At 48.0% G+C, this 24,277-nt stretch overlaps 1 protein-coding gene across 4 annotated transcripts in view; it reads right to left on the reverse strand.

Moving 5' to 3' along the window:
* The window catches only part of ZNF280D (zinc finger protein 280D), a 722,832-nt gene that overhangs the window by 466,130 nt on the left and 232,425 nt on the right, over positions 1-24,277 (reverse strand). For all 4 annotated transcript variants that reach the window (XM_078684884.1, XM_078684882.1, XM_078684883.1 and 1 more), the window contains exons 8-9: positions 17,143-17,360; positions 3,625-3,782 (exon numbers count right to left, since the gene is read on the reverse strand). In XM_078684884.1, coding sequence (XP_078541010.1) covers positions 3,625-3,782; positions 17,143-17,360 — 376 coding nt within the window. The remainder of the gene's footprint in view (positions 1-3,624; positions 3,783-17,142; positions 17,361-24,277) is intronic.

A 24,277-nucleotide genomic window follows, 5' to 3' on the forward strand; every position in this document is an offset into this window, starting at 1 on the left:
CTGGTGTAGTAGCTGAATTGTCTTTTGTGTGTTTTGAAGACATTCCTCTTGTGACCTGGCCTTTATTAGCCAGTCGTCCAAGTATGGGAAGACATGAATTTGTTGTCTTCTTAGGTGAGCTGCTACCACTGCCAGGCATTTTGTGAACACCCTTGGTGCCGTTGTGACACCAAACGGAAGGACTTTGAACTGATAATGTTGTCCTTCTACCACAAACCTGAGGTATTTCCTGTGGGCTTTGTGAATAGGGATATGAAAGTAAGCGTCTTTTAGATCCAGTGTAGAAAGAAAGTCCCCTTTCTTCAGTAAAGGAAGTACTTGTTGGAGCGTGACCATGTGGAAATGTTCCGAATTTATGTATGCGTTGAGAGGTCTTAGGTCCAGTATTGGCCTTAGAGACCCGTCCTTTTTGGGAATTAGGAAGTATAGGGAGTATACTCCTGTTCCTTGTTGTTGCTGTGGAACCTTCTCTATGGCATGCTTTTCTAGCAGTGATAGTACTTCTTGTTTTAACAGTGTCAGGTGATCTTGTTTCATTGGACGCTGTTTGGGGGGGATGTTTGGTGGGGTAGCTGTGAGTTCTAGGCAATAACCATGTTGGATAATTTGTCTTACCCACCTGTCTGATGTGATGTTTTCCCAGACAGGTAGGAACTGTGATAGGCGTCCCCCGACCGGTGTTATATGGTCTGGGGGAAGCTCTATGAAGTCACTGTTTTGGGGTTGGAGAGTTGCGGTTGTTGTTGTTTCCGCGACCTCTACCCTTGTTGTTGTTACCCCTGTAGCCACCTCTAGAATTACCTCTGGGTGATGTAGGTGTAAAAGAGGTTTGTTGCTGGTTTGTACCTGTATTTTTGGATCCTCCTCTATAGGTGGATCTACGAAAGGAACCTCTTTGTGTCGGCTGTTGCAATGCTCCCATTGATTTAGCCGTTTCGGTATCATTCTTCATCTTTTCTAGGGCCTCATCTGTCCCTGTGCCGAAAAGTGTTTTCCCATCAAAAGGTTGGTTCAGTAACGATGTTTGTACCTCTTGTTTGAACCCTGATACTCTGAGCCATGCATGTCTCCTTAACATGATGCTTGTGTTTGTAGACCTTGCCGCAGTTTCTGCCGCGTCTAGGGCGCACTTTATTGAAGTGTTAGTAATTAACTTCCCTTCTTGTATGAGTTGATCTGCCCTCTTTTGATGTTCTTTAGGGAGATGTGTGATGAGTTTTTCTAACTCATCATAATGCGCTCTGTCATACCTTGCAAGTAGTGCTTGCGTATTAGCTATGCGCCAACTGTTTGCCGCTTGAGATGCTACTCTCTTGCCAGAGGCATCTATTAGTTTAGACTCTTTGTCAGGAGGTGGAGCTTCTCCTGTAGATAAAGAGTTTGCTCTCTTGCGAGCGTTTGTGACCACTAGTGAGTCTAGAGGAATTTGCCCTTTAATGTATATTGGGTCTTTTGGAGCTGCCCTATATTTTTTATCGATTCTTGGGTTCAATACCCTAGCCCTCACTGGGTCCTTGAATATCTCTGATGTATGACTGAGAAGGCCCTTAAGCATTGGTAGTGTTCCTGATGTTCTTTGTGCAGTAGGTAGTGTTTCTAATAAGAAGTCCTGTATTTGAGGTTCTGTATGTAGGTCTACCTTATGATATGTTGCTGCTCTAGTAATGAGTTGTGCAAACCCAGTATTGTCATCAGGAGGTGAAGGTTTTGAGGGATACGATTCAGGGTCGGTATCATTATCTGACCCTACATTATACTCTTCCCATGGGTCTGCCTCCTCTGGGATTGTGTCCTCATCATCCCCAGGATGTTCCCCCTCCCCTGTGTCACTCTCTACATCTGTTGTAGGTGTAGATGGTCGTGTGGGAGGAATATTTGGCCTATTGTGAGGAAGAGGAGAAGATGGTGTGTGAGGTTTGGGAGAAGAGGGAGGAGTTGTATTCGTCCCCATTGTTCTCTTCTTCGGATGAGTCTTGTCGTCCGAATGTTCATTCTTCCTCTTTTTAGGTAGTTCTGTGACTACCTTGCCAGTCTTTGGGTCAATAAACAAAGTCTTTTGTTTAGGATCAGTCCCGTGTTCCTGTGTCGGTACCGCAGTTTTCAGTTCCGAAAGGTGTTTTTTCTTTTGAATGTCCATTTGTATTTTCGGTGCCGAGATTTTGTTCGGATCCGATTTCTTCGGTATCGAAGATGTCCCCGGTGTCGAGGGTGTTTTCGACGCCGAAGCGTGCTTCGGTGTCGACATGGACTGCTTCGACTTCGAGCTTTCCTTGACTTGGTGCTTCGGTGTCGATGTGGTCCGTTTATCGGAACCGGAACCACTATGACGGGAGACCGAGTGTTTCGGTTTCTGTTTCGTTGCCGGGCTCGAAGGCGGGGCGTTGGAAACTTTTTTCGGTTGTCTGACCGGGCTCGAGGGCGGGGTCGACACCGTGCGGGGTCTGTTCTTTGGTAAAGGGACGTCGTCACTCACGGTTTGTTGGACGTCGATTTCCTCGACGTCGGACTCGTCCGCTTCTGACCCCGCCTCGTCGGCCTCTTCTTCCTCCTCTTCTGGGTGCTGGTCCTCGAACAGCTCCGGGATTGCTTGTGACTGCATTCTCGATACCTCGTGTCTTCGGGCTCGACGGTTTCTAATCGCCGACTTTGAAGAGAACGCTGCACAGGCCTCACAGTCCCTGGATTCGTGTTCAGGGGACAAGCAGAGGTTGCACACCTCGTGTAGGTCCTTGTGTGGGAACTTAGCACCACACGGACATTTTTTGAATGGAGTCCTTTCCATGGACCCCGGGCTGGACTACGTCGAGTTTCTCGTAGTCGTCGTCCTTCGAACCGCGTCGGTATGGAGTAAAGTTGCGTTCGATAACGATACCGTCGATTTGGAAAGGAGTACGCGCCGGTTATAACCTTCTTTGTTGAAGTCGGTCCGGAGCGCTTCGATCCTCATCCGAACCCGATCCGATGGCGGAAAAAAACAATCTAAGGATGGAGCCGATGCCCATGCGCACTAACACCAAGAGGAGGAGTCATCTATGACGACAAAGACTTCTCCAAGAGAAAAACAAAGTGCAATCATCCGAGCCCAACACCAGATGGCGATCTATTCATAAATGTACCATCTGCAGCCCATATGCCTCGAACAAAGATTTATTTAAAAAAAAAAAACTACAGAAACACTCAATAACTCCAATGTGCCTAGCTTTTGGCTACCTCATCCCTGATATTAATGCAGATCATATTTGATATCCTGCAAAATCATATTTTTCCAATGGGCCAGACAGTGAATAGAAATGTTTGCTTACCCAGTCCCACATCACCAACAATAGGCAATGATAAGTATTTTAAAATGTGGCGTTGTTTAATGACGTTTCCTTGGGTTTTGAGAGATATTTTGACAGTCATTGATGGCCCCATTTACAGGCAGACTGGCTCCACCTGCTTTGTAATTGACGCTAGAGATAAAGAGAGGACATACAAGTGGATAAAGCATCCCAGCATGATCTTTTTGACGTGTTTGCGGGTTAGGGGAAAGTTCACTGCCATTCACATTCAGATTGTGGTTACTTGGTATTTCTTTGGCAAAAAAAATAATTTAGGTTCATTAAGTATTGCAACTCAACTTACTAGTAGATTCATAAAGGGTATGTGAACTTTCAATGTGACATTGCAGCTGAAAAGGAGTTGGGAACTGCCTGTAACAGTGGTGGCAAGTCGTGTGGCTTTCCCAGCTTTCACTGTTCTGCTTTTCGAGCTCCAAATGGTGCTTCATATGGTTCATAAACCTAAAATGACATAGTAAAACGTAAGACCCGGTTTCCCAACTGAGAAAAATACCACAAAAAGCTTCTTTCAGAAATAATTAAAACAATAAGACCGCAAGAAAAGTAAGCTTTGCCAAATTAATGTGCTATAGAGACACCCTTTCTTATAACCCAGAAGGTGAACACTTGATAGCCCCCCCTACCCCCATTCCTCAATTGCTGCTGGTATCAATATTCTCTGCACTGCGTGGAAAAGCTTTAATGTCCAGCCCATATACATTTTCATTGACAGCCCAACATTTTTTCAGTACTTGAATGAACTATCAATATCGGTTTGTCATGCAAGATGGATTTGCACATACAGCCTCAAAATGCAGCAGCAGCAGCACCAAACAAGAAACAATTAGGCTCTCCACACAAAAACAAAAAATGCAGAGCCAGTGTGCTGTGCGCTTCTTCAGGCAACAGTTGCATGACCAATCACCTTTGGTCCTATTGTGGGTAGCAAGAGAATACAATAATAGCATGTTTAGGAGAAAGAAAAAAAAGACGGCGCGGTGTGTAACTGAAAGGAAAGTGCCTGCAACGGACCGAATCATCATAAATGCTCACTCTCCTTATTCAATTAAACCAAAATCAGTTATCAGAACAGCAAACACATATGTGGAATAATAGGGGACATTTGCAAGGCTTCGATTAAACATTTACACAACTTAAGGCTGGTTTGATTGGGTATCATCCTTTCACTAAGCATGTCTCAACAATGAGCAAACAAAAAAAAAAAATGAAGGGGCATCATCAAATATTTCCTTTATTGAAAAGCAGTTGTGCGTGTGTACTGAAACAAATGGCATTTCTGGATTCATGTGCTGAGCATTATTCTGCAATCCAGTGAATGGGTCTGGAATGGTCTGGTGTTTTTCTTTTTGTTTCTGGGTGTCGACCATTTGGAGCTAGGTTCATCCTCCTGTGAAGTCAGACATACTTCAGAAGCACTCATGTGCGGTAGCCATCTTCAGATTATTTATTATTTTTGATCACCTCATTGCTTGTGGCGGTGGTAGGGTCACATGTGCATACATAAACTTTAAGTTGCAAAACTACTCCTACAGGTAGGTAAACATTTCATTTTGCAGTCTGCAGAGAAGAACTGACTTTGTTCCAGCCCTACCGGCCCGTCTGCAGTTTCCAGAGATCCTGCAACAAAAGTTGCCTTGTCCTGCAGCCAGCAACCTCCAGAACCATGGAAGGACTGATTGCCTTTAACAAAGACCGGATCTTTTGTGAACAGCAGCTCTGCTCAAAAGAAACTCCCAAGACAAACTCTGAGCCTGCTAAGGACACCAGATGCCTGGAACCACCACTGCACCCGATGCCTAAGGCCCAAATTCGGGTGGCCCACCGGTCCCAGCGAGATCCCCCAGCACTCCAGAGTCTGAGTCCACTGTAGGTTGACCCCCTTCAGGACTCCGTCACCTGCAGCATCTGCATGGAGCCCATGGAGCCCTCCTACCCCACTTCCCCCCCCCCCCCACGGTGAGTGGCCCGGTAAGGTGAAATCTGACCTCAAAAGACACCCTTGCATCCAGCCACCCTACACCATGTAGGAGAGAACCCGAGGTGCAACGTCACAGAGCCTTCCAACTTCAATGCTCAGCGGTTAGTTCCTCCTGGAAGACTTCCTGGACTGAGACTGCTGCTAAAATCTAAAACCAGCAACTACAATTGAAAACAACCGGATACCCGACACCAAATCAACACCCTACACTCAGCCGCTGCTGTGGGTGCACCTTGTGTGCTAACTCGGTTCCCCCTTTGCCCTGAGCCTAACACCAGGAGCTTTGCTCCCACAATCTTGTAGCTTGCTCGTGAGCAGCCACCAACGGGAGGTTTCCTATCCCCCATTGGATAACACTCTGCATCCGGTCGCCCTAGTGCCGCTGAGGGTGTGCTGAGAATGCATCCTCGACCCTGGGGGAACCCTGGTTCTAACTCCAGAATACCAACTCTCAAAAATAAATACTTACCTGCAAACCGATAACTTCATTTCCTTCCATAGTATTGCATTGACTGCTTTTCCTTGAAAATTCTTTTAAGTATGGCATGGGTTTGTATGAAACATTGAAAAACTGCAAATGTACATAAAAATTGAATTACTTACCTTTTATCCAAGAAATGTCTCTGTGTGATATATAGACATATCGCACTGATTAGAAAAAGGAACTTAAAAAGTAATCTAAAAAGTAACATGCACAGTAATCTATAAAGTAACTTCGAACTGTTGACTTACCAGAAATCCAACCAACTGCGTTTGAACCTGCATTCAATTGTAAATCCCTGCATAAGATTTTGCTAAGTATTATTTCACTTACCTGGACCAGGCTTGTCTTCGTTCTAGAAATAAAATAACTAAATATTGTTGATACAAACAAATTGGTCTGAGTTCAGTCTTTGAGTGTGTGTGACATCATTTCTTGCCAGGGCGTCTACAACAAATGCTTAACGCTACCCTGTGATAAAGGCTTACTGCTCGCCCACACAGCCACAAATAGGGTGAGTGTAAGGTGATATCTACTTTTACCTATGCCTACCTTTCCACTGAATTCCGTGCACACTATACCTCATGTTGGTATAGTATTCACAGAGCCAGCTTCCTACAGGCAGGCTTCACCTCGCCTCCCCTACCTGAGGGGTGGGATTGGCAGAAGTGGGGACACTTTCTGGGCTGTGCTAAGTTTTCCCGCCGGTCTTACTGACAAAAAGGAGGGGAGACAGGAAGGGGGCATGCTCTTGATAGCAGGAGAGGCTGCGGGTCAAGTTACAAAGGCAGCAAAGCCTTTGAAGCACCTCAGCCACAGATGGCTCTTCCTGACCTGGGGGAGGTGTGATGACCTCCGCCCAGGAAAGGTTTTGTTTCTGGGGTCCAGAAACATGTGTTGTGGTGGCAGGATTGTGTTTACCAATCAGGGAACCCACCAGAGACTGGTAGTTTTTCATGGGGCATCTCCAAGATGCCATCTGAGTGCATGGTAAAATAAATCCCACATTGGCATCAGTGTAGGTTTATTATGCTGAGAAGTTTGATACAAACTTCCCAGAATTCAGTAAAGCCATTTTGGTGCTGTGGCGCTTATAATGACAAACTCCCAGAGCATATACTATTTATGGCTTTAATGCACTTACAATGTCTAAGAATGGACGTAGACCCTTAAGGGATACAGTGCTCATGCCAGCGGGGTGTCTTTCCTATACCACAGACAGTGGGTAGCAGGCATGGCACACTGGTATGTGTGCTATGTCGACTTCACTTTCCGCACAAAAACGTATGTGTGGGTGTACGTGTGTGTGTGTGTACCTATGTGTACGTATGTGTACACGTGTGTGTGTGTTAAGGTACCGGACCTTTAAGGTTGACACGATGTGCTACAGCCCTTAGAGGCTTTCCCTGGCCACAGTAGCTTTGTACCCATAGAACCTTTTACAAGGGACTTGCACGTGACCAGAGAGATGCTATTTGAGGGTACAAAGGTATAGGTCTGGGTATGTACACAGGCCCTGGGAATCTGGTTGGTAGGGACCCAGGGCACATCAAGTCAAAGTGCATCAGATATATGGCAAAAAGTGGGGGGATTATTGCAACAGAAACCCAGCTTCCTACAATCTTGCAACAATCCTTTTCCTCAAAGGAAATTAGAGATTGTCCTCATCACTATTATTATTAATTAGCATTTATTGAGCACATTGCTACCCTAAGGCATCCAAGCGCTAACGGCAAAACAGATCGTAGGGAGATGGCTAGCAATTACTTTTCCGGAATAGCCAAGTTTTAAGGCATTTCCGGAAGGTAAGGTGGGAGGTTTCAAGCCGCAGATTAAGAGGGAGCGTATTCCACAGTCTGGCTATGTTGTATGAGAAGGAGCGACCTCCGCTACACATCCTATTAATTTTAGGGATGCTGGCTAAATGTAGATTCGCCAAACGGAGAGACTTCTTAGGGAGGTACGTGGTGATCAGAGACTGGTTGATGTGGGTGCCTGTGCCTATAAGAGTCTTGTGAGCAGTGTATAAGGCCATGAAGGAGAGATTCTCTCCTCGATCAACAACCAGTGTAAGGTTTTCAGACTGGGCCTAGCCGACTGGTTCTACAACAGCCTGTCAAAAGTCGGGCCGCACAGTTCTGTGCCACATGAAACTTCCTTAGAGTAGATTTTGGAGCTCCCAAATGCAGTGAGCTACAGTAGTACAGGCGCGAAAGAATCAGGGCCTGGCCCACGACTCTCCTTGGCTCTATGGGCAGTTGGTGGAGGACTTACCGCAGTATTCTGAGGATGCCGTGACACGCCCCTGACACTGGCACTGCTTGCTGGTCAAGTTTGAGAGAATTGTCCAGCCACACACCAAGGCTCTTTGGGGATGGGAGCCCAGGCAGGAAGGCCAGGACAGTGTGGGGAATAACTTGGCTGAGTTGCTCAAGTACATTATTTCAGTTTTGTCCCCGTTGAGTTTAAGGCACACATGTTGCATCCAAGTCGCAACCTTTTCCAGGCAGAGTTCCAGGTTTGAAGGATCAGACTGCAGATGGTTTACCTATACCACCAGCTGAGTGTCATCCATGTAGGTGACTACTTTAATCCCAAACGGCTGGATGACCTTGGCCTCATATATACATTGAAGAGCGTGGGGCTTAGAGCAGATCCCTGGGGCACTCTTTAGTGAAGACCCTATAAATATATATATGCAGGTAGGGTTATTGTGTTAAAAATGCCTACAATAGCGGGATGCTTACTAGGGCAGACAAATACAGCCGCTGGGCCAATGCCCATTCCAGCACTTAGGCGTTTGTTACTGCAGGGATCCAGACCAAGAGCAACACGCCCCTTGCCAGTGACAGTGGAGAGTAATTGCATGCAACAAATTCACCGAATGTCATATGAGACTCCGCCTTATACCCCCTTGCTACCATTGGCAGACCTTCCACAAGATCGGGGACACTATACTGCGTGAGCCCTCCAAATCTGGACAGTCCACTCACATACAGAGATAGGTTCTCTGTTTGCAGAAGGTTGAGTTGGTAAACGGGACGGATCTCCCAAGAGGTCAGTTCCTTCTTTATGGACAATTGGTGGCCGATTGACGTAGGACCTGGCAAACAATAGACAGGGAACAGGCAACGCACCCGGTCCTCCATACTATTCTGCAGATGGATCCCGGGCGCCATATAGTGGCATGGATATATAAAGCCATTTGTGACTTTGAAGTGGTGCCCTTCACCACCCTGGGAACAAATGGGAAGAGGAATTCCAGCGTCCGCTATGCGAGAAGGAGGGGGGAAAAAGCACTTGAATACCTGAAGAAAGTGTCCCGGAATTCCCGGTTTAAAAACATACAACTCTTTGTCCTGTACCATGCGTACTTGACACCAGAGCACCTGCAACGATACTACCCAAACGAACAATCCGCATGCCTTAGGTGCCACAACCCCAGCGCGAATTTCTTTCACATGTTTGGGGACTGCATAATAATACACACGTACTGGAACATAATTCACACCATACTGCGTGAAGTGACAGAGCTCAGAGAGTTTGCCACTTGGGATGCATGTGCTCCGGGCATATTCAAGCATCACAAACACCACAAAGTCAAAACGCGCTTCGCATCACTGGCCTTCTTACTAGCAATAAGGGGAATCACCATGCACTGGAGAACCCCAGCAGGACCCCCCACTGGCAGCCTGGGTGGGAGCGGTAGTTAAATGGGGAGCATTGGAACAGGATGCTCTAAGACATGAGGAAGCCCAGGGCATACTTAAGCGGCAAATCTCTATGCAATGGGTGACGCTATTACATAACTTTAAACACACAACAGCACACACAAGGTCACCCTTATCACCACATCCCCAACCGATCCCATCGGTTACGCCCACCTCTGAGCCTGAGCACGAGGAACCATCAAATAGATGCAACACCCACGACACGAGCAAGCATTCTTAGGAGCAGCCCCCCACTGAGACCCGTTCACAATTAAACCCCAGGCGTACTGTCCACAGAAGAGTATGTTTATATTTAGGGATTTATAAAGCACATAGCTGCCCGTAGGCTTCCCAGCACTAGGAGAAAATGGCATCAGTGATCTTGGTTAAGTCGGCGGGGAGAATTTTAGGGAAAGAGCCATGTTTTAAGTCTTTTCCTGAAGGCTACTTCATCAGTTAGTAAAGTGTACATCTTTTGGGCAGTGAATTCCACATTTTGGGAGCCAGGTGTCGGAAGGATCTTCCTAACCATCTAGCTCTGTTTATTCTGACTTGCTGCATGAGAAAGTCTGAGGAGGACCTTAGGTCCCTGCCTGGTATGTAATGTCCCACCAGTTGTTTTATTAAAGCAGGTCCTCCATTGTTCATGGCTCTATGTGGAATACAGGTTGCTTTAAAGGTGATCCTTGCCTGAACTGGGAGCCAATGTAGGGTCTTCAGGGCAGTCTTGGCTGATACCTTTCTCGGAATTTGGAGCAGGGTCCTTGCTGCGGCATTTTGTACTACCTGTAGCCGATGGATAACATATTTTGGTGCTCCAAGGTATAGTGAATTCCCGTAGTCCAGCTGCGACTTAATCAGAGCTTGTACCAACGTTCTGCAGGATTGTAAAGGTAGGATGGGTAAGATTTTCCGGAGCATATTGAGTATTCCAAAGCGTTTGCCTGATAGTTTCTTTGCTTGGGTCTCCATACTTAAATTGTCATCCAGCCAGATTCCTAAGTTTTTTATGGCAGGGTTGGGGGTTCCCCTAACTGAGTTGGCCAGCTGATGATGTTCCTGGGTATGGTTTGATTTCCTAAGAACATCAGCTCTGTTTTGTCTCCATTCAGTTTCAGGGAGAATTTACACATCCAGTTTGCTATCTTTGACATGCAGGGGCCTAGATTTTGGTGTATGGACAGGGAATCATTCGTCACTGACAGCACTAGTTGCGTGTTGTCGGCGTATGATTCTATGGATATGCTGAATTCTTGTACTATCTCAGCCAAAGGCTGCATATATTTACATTATAAAGTGTCTGACTTAATGCTGAGCCTTGTGGGGCTCCGCATGAAAGTTAGAGGGTGTGTGAAGGATGTTCCTCTTCCATCAGTTGGAAGGATCTGTCTTCAAGGAATGAGGTAAGCCACTTTATCGCTGTGCCTGTGATGCCTGCATCCTTTAATCTATTGATCAATGTGCAATGCTCTACCGTGTCCAAAGCGGCGCACAGGTCCAGTAGCAGGATTGCCGCTGTGCACCCCTGATCCAGGACTTTCTTTAGTTCCTCGGTTACTACCAACAAGGCTAACTCCGTGTTATGATGGGGTCAAAATCCAATTTGTGTATGGCGGAGCCGATGGTAGTCTTCTAGATAATGGGATAGAGTCTTGTAAACACTTTTTTCGGCAATTTTGCCTAGCAGTGGTAAAAGGGAAGTGGGGCGATAATTTCCAGGTTCTGTTGGATCTAGCTGTGTTTTTTTTTTTTTAATAGTGGCCCTATGATCGCGTGTTTCCAGGATTTAGGGATCAGGCTTTGGGACAGAGAGAGCGATATCAAGGCCTCTGTGGCTGTTTGTGCTCTAGTGCCGCGAGTGAGAACGGGATGAAGTAGTGGTCTGACCATGTTATTGGCATTGGAGTCCCTATCATTAGATTACCTTCATTTGAGAATATGGCATCCAATAGATGTCCTTTTACATGAGTGCTAGAGTTTATCAACTGTTTCAGTTGCATGGCCTCCATGTCCTGAATTAATCTTCTTGTAGTGGCAATATCTTGTTTATCAAGATGAAGATTAAAATCCCCCAGTATCGCGGTGGAGCTCTTACAGGACACCATATCTGCAATAAGACCAGGTAGTTCCTCAATAAACGGAGAGGCGGGCCTGGTTGTGTATATACTAGTCTGCCTGATAAGGAACTATTGGGGGAGAGTCTGAGGCTGAATTGTATTGTCTCACTGTTTGTAATATTTGGGGTGAGTTCGCAATCTAGAACATTTCTGTACAAGATAGCTACACCACCTCCCGTTTTTCCCACCCTATCCTGTCTCTGTATGAGGAAGTCTGGGGGTAACGCTTGGACTATGTCAGGGGACGAGTCGTCTTTCAGCCATGTTTCAGTCATAAACAGGACATCGAGTTCTTCGCTCTCTATTAGTAATCTAATCTCTGCGGTGTGTGCAGGTAAGGATCTTCTATTATAAATGTATACTCGCAGTATCGTTCTTTCACATCCATTATAGTACACCTTCATACATTGTGTGGCCCCAGTTCAGTTTATCTCCCCTAGGTTAATGTGGTTGCACTATTCTGATGCAAACATTGGATAACGTACAGGAGATACAAGTTTTGCAGATACATCGCAATAGATCGAAACTAAGACATCTATGGACCAACAGAACACTGGCTAGGTGCTGGTTAGAATGATAACTATCATACATTAATAGAAACAATTTAATCATAAATCAAATGCATGTATCACCAGCAATGTATCTTGATCAACAGAGATGTAACCTTGTGTTGAATATGATGAAAACCTAATAAAAGAGTAAAAAATAAAAAAAAAGACTGCCTACAATTAATTTACTCTACGTAATGATGCGACGGTTATGAAGAAGGTCGTCCTGAGTATTAAGCATTTGAGTCCACCCTTAAACATGTTCCCTCAAAGGACACTTTCTTTAGCTATTTTAGGGCTTCGGTACAGACCTTGGAGAGGCATTCATTTTGCTCCATGTAGAAATCTTTGATGACTAGTGTCGTGAAGAAACGCCTCCCTATGATGCCCAGTTTGTATGCCACTATGGATGACAAGTGGGAAGTATGAGAGGTACTTAACTGTTCATAAGGGCTGTCTTGATACACCAGTGGAAAAAACAAAACAGTTCCACTTACAGGTATAGCATTCTTATGTTCTTATGTAGTGGGACTCCTAGCGTTCCATGTATCTTTGAGGTGAGACCTAGGTATCTGAATTTGAGGTCTTCAGGTGCCATGCCGATAAGTGGAGAGTGACTCACCTAACCACCTTGTATTGTAAACAAATAATGGACTGATGTAGGAAAGTGCACCTTGACATGGTCACCCCCACTTTTTGCCTGGTATCTCGTGCCATTTTGATAGACAAGCATTGAGCTTCCTGCTAACCAGGTCTCCAGTGCCAGACTTTCCCTGAACTGCACAATTGTTCCCCCAATTTGCCCTACCTTCTAGCTACAGATAAAAGTGAAAACAAAAAATGGCACACAGCCATGTGAGCCATGCCAGCAGACACTGCATGCAGCATAGGTAAGTCACCCCTACAGCAGGCCCTACAGCCCTAAAGCAGGGTGCACTATACTACACACAAAGAGGTCATGTAGGGGGTATAGTGATTCCAATGATGAGTAGCCCATTGGCTACCACCGTTTACTTCCCTTAAAGCCTCTAAATTTAATATTTGAGAGAGCCACTGGCACCAGAGAAACAGATTCTAAAGAACTAAGAAGGACACCGAAAAGCTGTCAAGAGCAAGCTCTGAGGAGCAGCAACCGACTTAGAGCCAACCCAGCCTGCCTGCCTGCTGTCTCCAACAATTGTGCCAAAGACAACTCTTCCTGCAACTGCTTTGCTTCCAAAAGGCTTGGGAGGACTGCCAGTATCTCCCGTAGAGCAGCAGAGCTACTTTCCTTCACTTTGCAGGCATCCAAGAAGAACCGTGAGGATTTGGAAAGCATGACACCGGAAAGCACCACTTCACCTGTGCCCCTAACGCGGGTCGAAGTAGGACAATGGTGCAAACAAAGGTCCAGAGACTCTCCAGAGTCGAACCCCACCTTTTGTTTGCCCGGACTGGACTCTCAGTTGCAACCTGCAGCCTCTCTGTGTAGGCTCCCTAAACCACGAAGATCTCCCGCCGCATGGGGTAGATGCCTAAAATCACCACTGCACCCGAGCCCTACAGCCAGAGGAGAAGTGGACCGACAGTGTCTCTATGTGTCAGAACATCTTGAGAACTGAGCCCCTCTCTGGGCTCAACCAGACCAGATACCCAGTCCCAGCTCGCAGCCTCTTTTCCACAGGACCGTTTAAAACCAACAAGGGACCCGGAGCCGGATAGCACCTCTCCAACCAGACACCCCAAAACCTTACAGAGGTGACCTGTTGGTGTTGCCTTGGACCTTGCCAAACACTTTCCCTAAATCCAGAAGATTAGTCCTGTAAGTCATTGCTAAGTACACGTATGCAGTATGTGAATTTTTTACCATAGGTTAACATTACTGCATTAGAGACAATACAAGGATATTTACTGGTTTTCTTCAAAACTGCCATTTTAAAAAAAATACTTAACCAAATAACCAAGTTCTTGGTGTTAAAAATTTCATTAAAAAATTTGCTAGTTTTCTATATTGGTCCGGATCTCCGTGTGTGTGTGTATCATTTATTGACTGTCTATGCAACAAATGTCTAACAGTCCTCCCTCTAAAGCGTAAGGCTGATCAACCACACTATCAAAAAAGAAATCACCTTGGGAGTATTCAAGCAAGCTCCTGGCCACTCACAGGAGATACCTGGACTCTACACAATATACCTCTTTTTTGGTATACTATAAAAAGAGCCAGCTTCCTACAACTGGTAGCCTCATCACCCTTTCCTGTCCAGTCACCACAATATCAGAAAACCTTGTCTGCCTGGGCCATGGAAGCGCTTTTAAAATTAATATATTGGGTGTTTCCTTGTACTTTTCCAGCACCAGATGAATCTTCAGAAATTAGGCAATTCAAAATGGAATGTCCATAAGCAATTTATCATACAGGCATTCCCCTGTGACCAGTTGTATGTTGGTACCTGAAGGCAAAGTTTTGGTTTTCACGTTTTCTGGTGTTGCAAAGAGATCTCCAGTAGGTCTTGGTTTAGCTCCAACTCATGTGAGGCAAAGTTCTACCTGCAAGGCCTTTCTGTTTTTGTGTTTTGAAGTCCTGACAGGTTTATGGCAACTATGGCTGTGTCTCTCAACAGCCCATCTACATACATCCTGCGCTAGTCTGGACAGAGCGTGACTTTATTCCTCCTTGGTTGGTGTGATAAAACATGGTGGCTGTATGTTCTGTCTGGAGTTGAACCATTCTACCCCTGACGGAAGGCCTTCAGGGCTATAAGAAGACTGTGTACAGTTTCCAACACATCTGTTTCACTGTATCCTCTAGGCTTGATAAGATTATGATGTTTAATTGAATATGTTGTGATGGTCACAGAGGACTTTGGCTCTTGGAAGGGCCTGTCCACTGTGATAGTCGTTGTATTCCACCATTGGACTATTTCTGCACCATCTTAGCGACAACTACTAGATCTTCCCAACACCTGGCTGCTTGCAACCATAGCCAATCCTGAATTGGTCTCATGTCTAATCTGGCAAGGGTAACTAGGTGTACGCAGGATGCCTTTTAGCCTCACCACAGTCCTCGTGGGAAGATATTTAGACACCTGAAATGAGTCATTTGGTTCATCTGCTAAAGAGGGGTTATCTATAGCTCTGGATTTCTGGCAGCCACAACAGCAATAAGCCCTCTCTGTCCTTCAAGGTTGTACTGGAAAAGCCCCTGTTTATGTTGTAGCCCTTAGCCTTGTGGGTTGGATGTAAACAATAAATCCAATATTTATGAACAGTCTCAAAGTTGTCACCTCATGGTCGCAGTTTGGTTCTTTCAGTAAGATATCTGTGCTAATAAAGTGAGTGTTCAAATCCTAGGCGGTGTTGACATTACACTTTTTAAATTACAGTATTGCAATCAGATCAACGGCAGGGTTGATGATTCAAGCATCTGAATCTATGAAAGATCCAATTCGGAAGAATGAAACTGGGCCTCCTTCCTTTCTTCTAACAAGGCTTTCAATTTACAGGGATTGACTGAAAGCAAAGTTAAAACTTTTAACTTGTACAAAGGAATGAGTACAGCTACTGAGGCAGAGTAAGCCCCATACAATGTAGTAAAAACCAGCACTTTAAAGGGCACGTCTGGAGAAAGTCAGTGAAACTGCCCTAGCTCTGATGGAGTGAGCTTGAATACTCGCTATGATCTGTGTAAAGTGTAGCAGTCATAATGTAAGAAGTAATCCATTGCACAATGTCTTTAAAAGCAGACCTACTAACATCTTTTACCAAATGTTACAAAGGACTGTCAGTAAAGAGCAAACCGCGATTAAAGCACTTTATTTGTACTTAAAAGATAAGCACTGGGATGAACATAGCAATACTGTGTCTATTGGAGGATGTTTAACTTCTGAGCTATTGCTCCACAACTCACCATCACCACCACCATGAGAGGCCTGTGACTAGATTGCCTTTTCTACCCAGAGTCAAATGTAGAGTCAAGAGACCTTGCCCAGTTTTCATACCCAAAGGAGGACAAATACCAGTGACAAACTAACTCAATCACCACAACAGAGTCCAGTAGCCCTTGTCTGCCCTGCCCGCCCTTAAATGGAATCTTCTTAAACCTACTTTACAGCATCAATGTACAACAAAAGAAAGTTGATTTCAGTATACATGTATTAATAAAGTCATAATACATAGGACATCAAAGTTGTGTAACCTACTCTTATCTGCATGAGCATGGAAACATTTATTTTAAGTGGATTTCAGCCCAAAACCTGGCAATAAAGTAATACAGATCAGCCTGTCCCACTGCAACTCCTGAGCAACAAGATAGGAAATAATACATAGGGTAATCCTAGTTTTACATCACAGAGTTTTTTTCAAATTTTAACGTAAGAATACTTCATGCAGAAGATTCTGGAGCACATTTAATAAGCATTTTTAAACGTCAACTTCAAAATTGATATTATAAACTACGAGTAGTTGAATCCCCCTCTACACACACTATTAATAAAGAAAACAAGACATATTCTTTGCTTTCAACATAGTGGATCATGACCTACTCATGTACACCATGGTTTGCAGGGTCAGTTGGCAGTTGATTTTTGCGTGAACAACTCAAGACTCTCACCAGTAAAGAGTCTTCTACCCACTTGGTTCCAGATACAGGTAGGATGTTTATCAATTCAGACAGAACTGGAACAAGTAGTCTCCCAAAGTATTTGTTCTCACACATAAACATACAGGGCAAACAGTATTTACCTGTCTGAATTTATTTTTTAAAGCATTACAAAAATAAAATGTAAATACAATTGGAAGGTACACCTTCTTCAGACTATGTCCATTCTGTCATGCATGACGACTGCCAACCCTAAAGATGTCGTAATTGATACCTTAAAATTAAGGAAATTATATTCTATTGTCAACGGGTAGCACAACTGCCCACATGCATCCAAGTGAAGTTAAATACATTTGCAAAAATTGTAAATAGAATGGAGAAGCAGACATACCTCACATTATTTTTCAAAACTTTCCCACAGCTGAAGCATTTGAAGGTAGTATGCGTTTTCTGCTCCTGCTTAACCAGTTCCAAATCACCATCATGTTTTCCATAGTAGAAATCGCTAACTAACATGATCAGCTTTCCTTCCTCATACCTTGGTGAACTTGGGAGTTCTGTTGTTACCACTCCAGCAAAGAACGTGTTTATCATATCTGGGCAACAATACTAGAAAGAACAAACAAAGTTTGACTATTAACAAAACTGTGAGCATGGATGTTTTATGCAAATAAATATACAAATAAATATCTGAAAAAATAACGTTCCTATCATGGCGATTTCAAAGTATAGAATATATCCAAATGTTAAATTGTCATCATCAGTCTTAAGAGTTTGAGCTTCCAACATAATTGTTCTCTAAACGCACAAGTTACTACTTGTGTAAGGATATATCTGTAAGAGACATTAGTTAGTATTAGATTCCTTACCTTAGAATATCCCCAGGCGTCAGACTGGATCCGGAAATTTTTGCGTAGCAGTACCCTTGCGCGTCGGTAGGCGTCGTCAGCGGCTCCGCGTCCGTCGTGGGCGTCGTGGGCGCCGTGATGACGTCGTCGGAGTACTTAGACGCCGCCTCCGCGTGCTGACGTCAGAGTTCTTAGACACAGCTTTTCCGCGCCAGAAACGCAGAGCCATGTTAAAAACCAACACTGGTGCCATGCAACTAGGGCCCTGAAAGGGGGTAACCCTAACCCTAGATATCGGTTCGCAGAACGGGGAGGATGGGTGGGTCGGTAAGGAATCGAATACTAACTAATGTCTCTTACAGATATATCGTTACACAAGTAGTAACTTGTGCATCTGAAAGAGACACGTTAGTATTAGATTCCTTACCTTAGAATAGATACCCCAGCAATACCAACCCCGGTGGTGGGTCTGCGAACCAATAATCACACCAGAAAGTCCTGGAGGACAGAACGGCCAAAGAAGCCATCCCTCCGGACTTGGCTGTCCAGGCAGTAGTGTCTTGCAAACGTGTGCAGCAATGCCCACCTAGCTGCCTGACAGATGGCTTGTAAGGGCACTCACCGGCCCAAGGCAGTTGTAGTCGCCGTGGCTCGAGTAGAATGAGCCCGCAATCCAACAGGGGGCTCCTTTTTAGCCAAGGAGTAGCATGCCTTGATACACCAGATGATCCACCGGGAGATGGTCCTCTTGTGCACCGCTTTCCCCTTCTTAGCGCCCACGTAACCAACAAAGAGTTGGTCATCCACCCGGAACTGGCGTGTGCGATCCAAGTAAAATGAGAGCGCACGTTTTGGGTCCAGACGGTGGAGCCGCTCTTCCTCTTTAGGGGATGCGGTGGCGGGAAGAACGTTGGCAAGGTGATCGACTGCCCGATGTGGAAGGCTGTGACAACCGTGGGCAGGCAAGATGGCTTAGTACGCAACACAACCTTGTTCGGATGGACAGAAAGGAAAGGTGGAGTACAAGAAAGGGCCTGGAGCTCACTCACTCTCCTGGCAGAGGTGATGGCAACAGGAAAGCAGTCTTCAGAGTAAGAAGGCGGAGAGGACAATTGTGAAGTGGCTCAAAGGGAGCGCACATCAGAAACGTAAGTACCAGGTTCAAGTCCCACTGAGGCATCACAAACGGAACAGGAGGGAATGTGTGTGTGATGCCCTTTAGAAATCTATTTACAATAGGGGACTTGAACAAAGAAGGTTGATCAGGCAACCTTAGAAAGGCTGAAAGGGCAGAAAGGTAGCCCTTGATAGTGCCCAGAGCAGAGCCCTGCTGGGCAAGAGAAAGAAGGAAGAGAAGAACCTCAGAAAGAGGGGCAGCAAGAGGATCCACAGCCTTTGCTGTGCACCATGCCACAAATCTGTTCCACCTGCAGGCGTATACCGACTTTGTGGAGGGACGCCTGGCTGCCAGAATGACGTTACAGACTTCAGGAGGCAAGTCAAATGGCCTCAACTGTCGCCGCTCAATCTCCAAGCATGGAGGTGGAGACCGGAGAGGTGCGGGTGGAGGACCGTCCCCTGTTGCTGAGACAGAAGGTCCTCCTGAAGAGGCAGACGAACCGGGGGATCGACTGACATACTGAGTAGCTCTGGATACCAGTACCTTCGTGCCCAGTCCGGAGCCACAGGATGACTTGGGCCCGGTCGCGCTTGATCTTCTTCAGCACTCTGGGCAGAAGTGGTATAGGCGGAAAGGCGTACAATAGACCGCAACTCCACTCGCGACGAAAAGCGTCTCCGAGCGAGTGCAGCCTTGGAAATTTCAACGCGCAGAACTGATGACATTGCACGTTCTCTTCGGTGGCGAATAGATGTAACCAAGGCTCTCCCCATTGCTGAAAGAGGCCTTGCGCCACGTCCGAGTTCAGACGCCATTCGTGATCCATCATGCACCGACGGCTGAGCTCGTCCGCCCTGGCGTTCAGAGAACCTGCCAGGTGTTGAGCCACCAGGGTCACGCCCTGGCGTTCCAGCCATTGCCAGAGGCGCAGAGCCTCCTGGCAAAGGGTCCACGACCCCACCCCGCCCTGTTTGTTGCAGTACCACATGGCGGTGGTGTTGTCCGTGAACACCTGCACTACACTCCCCCGGACAGAGGGGAGAAATGCCTTCAGTGCTAGACGAATCGCCCGTAACTCCAACAGGTTGATGTGGAGCCAGGTCTCCAACGGAGACCAAAGGCCTCTGATCTCGGCCTCTCCCATGTGGCCCCCCCAGCCCTGGAGGGACTCGTCCGTCACAACTACGTGCTCCGGTTGGGGAAGGGAGAGGAATCTGCCGCTGACCCAATCGCGGTCCGTGAGCCACCAGTGCCCTCCGAAATCAGGACGTGGTCGGACAGGTTGCCCTGATGCTGGGCCCACTGAAACTTCAGGTCCCACTGCAGAGCCCGCATCCGCCACCTGGCGTGATGCACCAGTAGGATGCACGAGGCCATCAGCCCCAGAAGCCACAGCGTCAACCTGACCGAGACCCGGGATAACGGCTGAAAGATGGGAATCGGAGCCTGAATATCCCGGACCCGCTGTTCGGGTGGATATACCCAAAACCGCGCCGAGTCGAGAACTGCTCTGATGAAAAAGAGCTTCTGAGAGGGGCACAGGTGTGACTTCGGCACATTGATGGAGAACCCCAGCCGGTGCAGGAGGTCTGCCGTAGTCTGGAGGTGGCTGACGACTGTCTGGGGCGAGCCCGCCTTCAACAACCAGTCGTCGAGGTAGGGGAAGACTGAAACCCCTAACCTGAGCAGATGAGCTGCGACCACCGCCATCACCTTTGTGAACACCCGTAGGGCGCTGGTAAGGCAGAAGGGGAGCACGGTATACTGAAAGTGCTCGCGGCCAACCATGAACCGCAGGTAGCGCCGGTGGGCCGGCAGGACGGGGATATGGAAATAAGCGTCCTGCAAGTCCAACGCTACCATCCAGTCTCCTGGGTCCAGGGCAGCTAGGACCTGAGCCAGTTTCAGCATTTTGAACTTCTCCTTCCGGAAGAAGCCGTTGACGTTCCTTAGGTCCAAGATAGGGCGTAGGCCCCCTTTGCCCTTCTTGGGTACCAGAAAGTAGTGGGAGTAGCAACCACATCCTACTTCTGGCCCAGGAACGCGCTTGATGGCCCCCTTGGCCAAGAGGGCCGTAACTTCCTCCTGCAGAAGTCGCAAATGATCCCCCGATACACGGTGGTTCTGCGGTGGCATGGCTGGAGGAGTCGCCCTGAAGGGGAGAGAGTAGCCCCTTCGGACGAGTTGCAGCACCCACCTGTCCGAAGTGACAGTGCGTCAGTGGAGGTGGTGATGGCGAACCCTGCCCCCCACTGGCGTCACATGGGCCTGACAGCACGGACTAGGAGGATTTAGAGGCGGATGCTGCGGGGGAAGGTGTGGACTGACCTCGCCGTTGTCCCCGACCGCCGGGACGGCGGTTCCCACGGCCGCCACCGCGTTGGGTATTACCTTGCAGAGCGTGGCTGGCAGCACGTGTGGGTACACCCCTTCCGTGGCCACGAAAGGAGTGAAAGGCAGCCGATTGCTGGCGCGGGGCCCAGAGGCCCAAGGACTTGGCCGTAGCCCTGGAGTCCTTAAAGCACTCAAGCGCATGGTCTGCCTTGTCGCCAAAGAGGCGACGGCCATCAAACGGCATGTCCATCAGTGTGTTTTGGACATCGGCCGAAAAGTTGGCGGACCTCAACCAGGCGTGGCGTTTGACCGCCACCGTCGTTGCCATCACTCTACCTAGTGAGTCGGTGGTATCCAGCCCACACCGGATAGAATATTTGGCTGCATCCCGGCCCTCCACAAGGGCTTGGCCGAGTTTGGCCCGTACCTCCAACGGACACTCTGGCAGCACTTCCGCAACTGTATCCCACAGAGAGTGAGTGTTGCGGCCCAAGAGGCATGCGGTATTGGAAGACCGCAGACCCAGACTAAGGGACAAGAAGATCTTTTTACCGTACTGCTCGTACCTCTTGGATTCCCTGTCCGGCGGCGCCGACGGGAATGCGGTCTGGGAATTGGAGGCCTGGATGACCAGGCTCTCGGGGGTGGGATGGGTGGACAGGAAACATGGGTCGCCCGGGGGTGGGCGGTGGCGTCTGGCGTCTGGCCACGTTCCTATCTACGGGCGAACCCGTAGCGGGCTTGGACCAAGTGCCCAGAAGAACGTCGGTCAAGGCCTCATTAAAGGGCAGCAGAGGCTCGGCCAAGCTTGACTGCGGTTTAAGGACCTCAGTGAGGAGATTAGTCCTCAAGGCCTTGGCAGCCCTCATCAACACCACACTGTAGGTTGCCCCCTCCTCCGAAGCCACGGTAGGAGGGGAGACAAAACCAGTGTCTGGAGAGGTGTCCAGGCCACTGGCCTCCCCGAGGTCTCCTGCCCAGTCCTCATAAGACTGACACTCTCGGGTCAGAGGGTCCTCAGACCCCTCCCAATCCCCTTCATCACCCATCTCCTGATACTCCGGGTTCTCAATCAATGGGGCCTGTTCATAGAAGTGAAACTCCCCAAGCGGCGTCGGGAGCGGCGCCCATCGGGGCCGTCCCGGCGACGGAACAGGAACGAAGGAGGTATCGAGGACGGCGCCGGAGGAGACACCTGATGGTCCGACGCCGGGGAGGTCGTAAGGTCCACCGGCGACGACCCAGATCCCGAAGAAGGTCTAGCGGGGTCCCTCGGCGCGGGGCCCGAAGGCGCCGGGACCGCTGGACCCTGCGGCGCCGGCCCCGAAGGCACCGACGGTGTCGGGATTGTGGGGCCCTGCGGCGCCAGGCCCGAAGGCGTCGAAGCACCCGACGGCGTCGGGGCCGAAGCCCTGACCCGCTAGAGGCCCCAGACGGGTCCGCTGGGCCCGGAGGCGCCGCGGAGCCCGTCGGAGGAGAGAGTTTCCTCATGGCCATGAGGAGGCGCTCGATCTCCTCCGGCGTCGCGTCTTGCCAAGGGACCGGAGGGTGTGGAGCTGGACGCGGCGCCGGAGACACGTGGGTGGTGTCACCCGAACCCCCGGCCGCATCGCGCGAGCGTCGGGGGGGGAGTCCGAAGAGCGATGACGCCTCTTGGACGTCTTGTGCTTCTTACCTGACGACGACTTTGACCCGGAGGAGTTCGGCCTACTCTCGGAACTGTGGTGGCTCCGAGCCCGCGACCTGTCCCTCGACCTCCCGTGGGACCGAGACCTCTCGCGGCGCGGGACCGACTGCCGGAGTTAGAGTCGCCTACGGGACCGCTCCCGCCTGGCTTTCGAAGGGAGGGCCTGGCAGTCGGAGCAGGCCTTGTCGTCGTGGTCGACGCCTAGACAAGTTAGGCACAGGTGGTGAGGATCCGTGACCGACATCGTGCGGTCGCAATCCTCGCAGTGCTTAAAGCCAGGCATCCCTACGGCACCGATTGGAGTCGTAAGACTTCGAAAAATGATCAAAAATGATCCAAAAAGTTAGTCAAAAATGTACTAAGGGTTACTGCTTTTTCCAGATCTGCGCTTGCTGGCGCGGAAAAAAGAAGAACTGACGTCAGCACGCGGAGGCGGCGTCTAAGAAACAAGTTACTTACCTGTAACTTTCATAGATTCCCATTGCTTGTATCATTCCCCGTCGTCGGAATGGGAGCCTCGGTAATCATATATATACACCCTAGTAGGTACAAAAAAAGTAAAAAATAGGCCTAGGCCTCATATTTTGTAGCCTATAGGTGTCCTTATGTAAAAAGACCCAAACTCACCGTAGCAACCAATCAGATTAGCCTCACCCTGTGGAACCTTCCTGAGAAAGCTCAGAACCTCAGATTTTCGTAGCGGTTGCCTTGCCACAGAGTCACCTAGACCAGAAGTGAGCTTTCCCAGGGGAGGTGGGTGGGCGCATGGGAATCTATGAAAGTTACCAATACTGGAGAACTAAAGTTACAGGTAAGTAACTTGTTTCTTACTCCAGTATTGGAACTTTCATAGATTCCCATTGCTTGTATCAGAGTAGATAGCAGTTAGCATGCCTCAAACATTTCGTTTATAGTTACAAATCTATTATCAACCAATGATATAACACATCATAATAATCATCAATCAGTAACCATAGCGTAATCAACGAAATGTGAGAAAAAACAGGAAGGAAGGAAGAGAGGAAAGCTCACCTCTTACTGGAAGAGATTTCTCAGGACTGCTTGACCAACAGCCGAATCCCCCTTTGCAGCCGCCTCAAGGCAGTAGTGTCTCGTGAATGAGTAAGTACTGCTCCAGGTGGCCGCTCTGCAAATATCTTTTATCGATACTCCCGCAAACAGTGCTGTAGACGATGAGATCGATCTTGTGGAGTGCGCCTTCACCTGTCCTTCCAACGGCTTGCCTGCCGCCTGGTGGCAGAAACGGATCGCACTCGATATCCATCTGGAAATTCCCTGCTTTGGCAAAGGAAACCCTTTCCTTGGGGCTCCAAAAGCGACAAACAGCTGGGGCGTCTTCCGAAATCCAGCTGTGCGTTGAAGATAGAATTTCAAACATCTCTGTACGTCCAAAGAATGAAGTGTCCTCTCAGCCTGGGTTGAAGGCCGAGAAAAAAAGGAATTCAGAACCACCGGTTCATTAAGATGAAAGTCTGTCGGTACCTTCGGAATGAACTTGGGGTTCATTCGGAGGATC

The sequence above is a fragment of the Lissotriton helveticus genome, chromosome 3_2 (genome assembly GCF_964261635.1).
Source record: "Lissotriton helveticus chromosome 3_2, aLisHel1.1, whole genome shotgun sequence".
Lineage (NCBI taxonomy): Eukaryota > Metazoa > Chordata > Amphibia > Caudata > Salamandridae > Lissotriton > Lissotriton helveticus.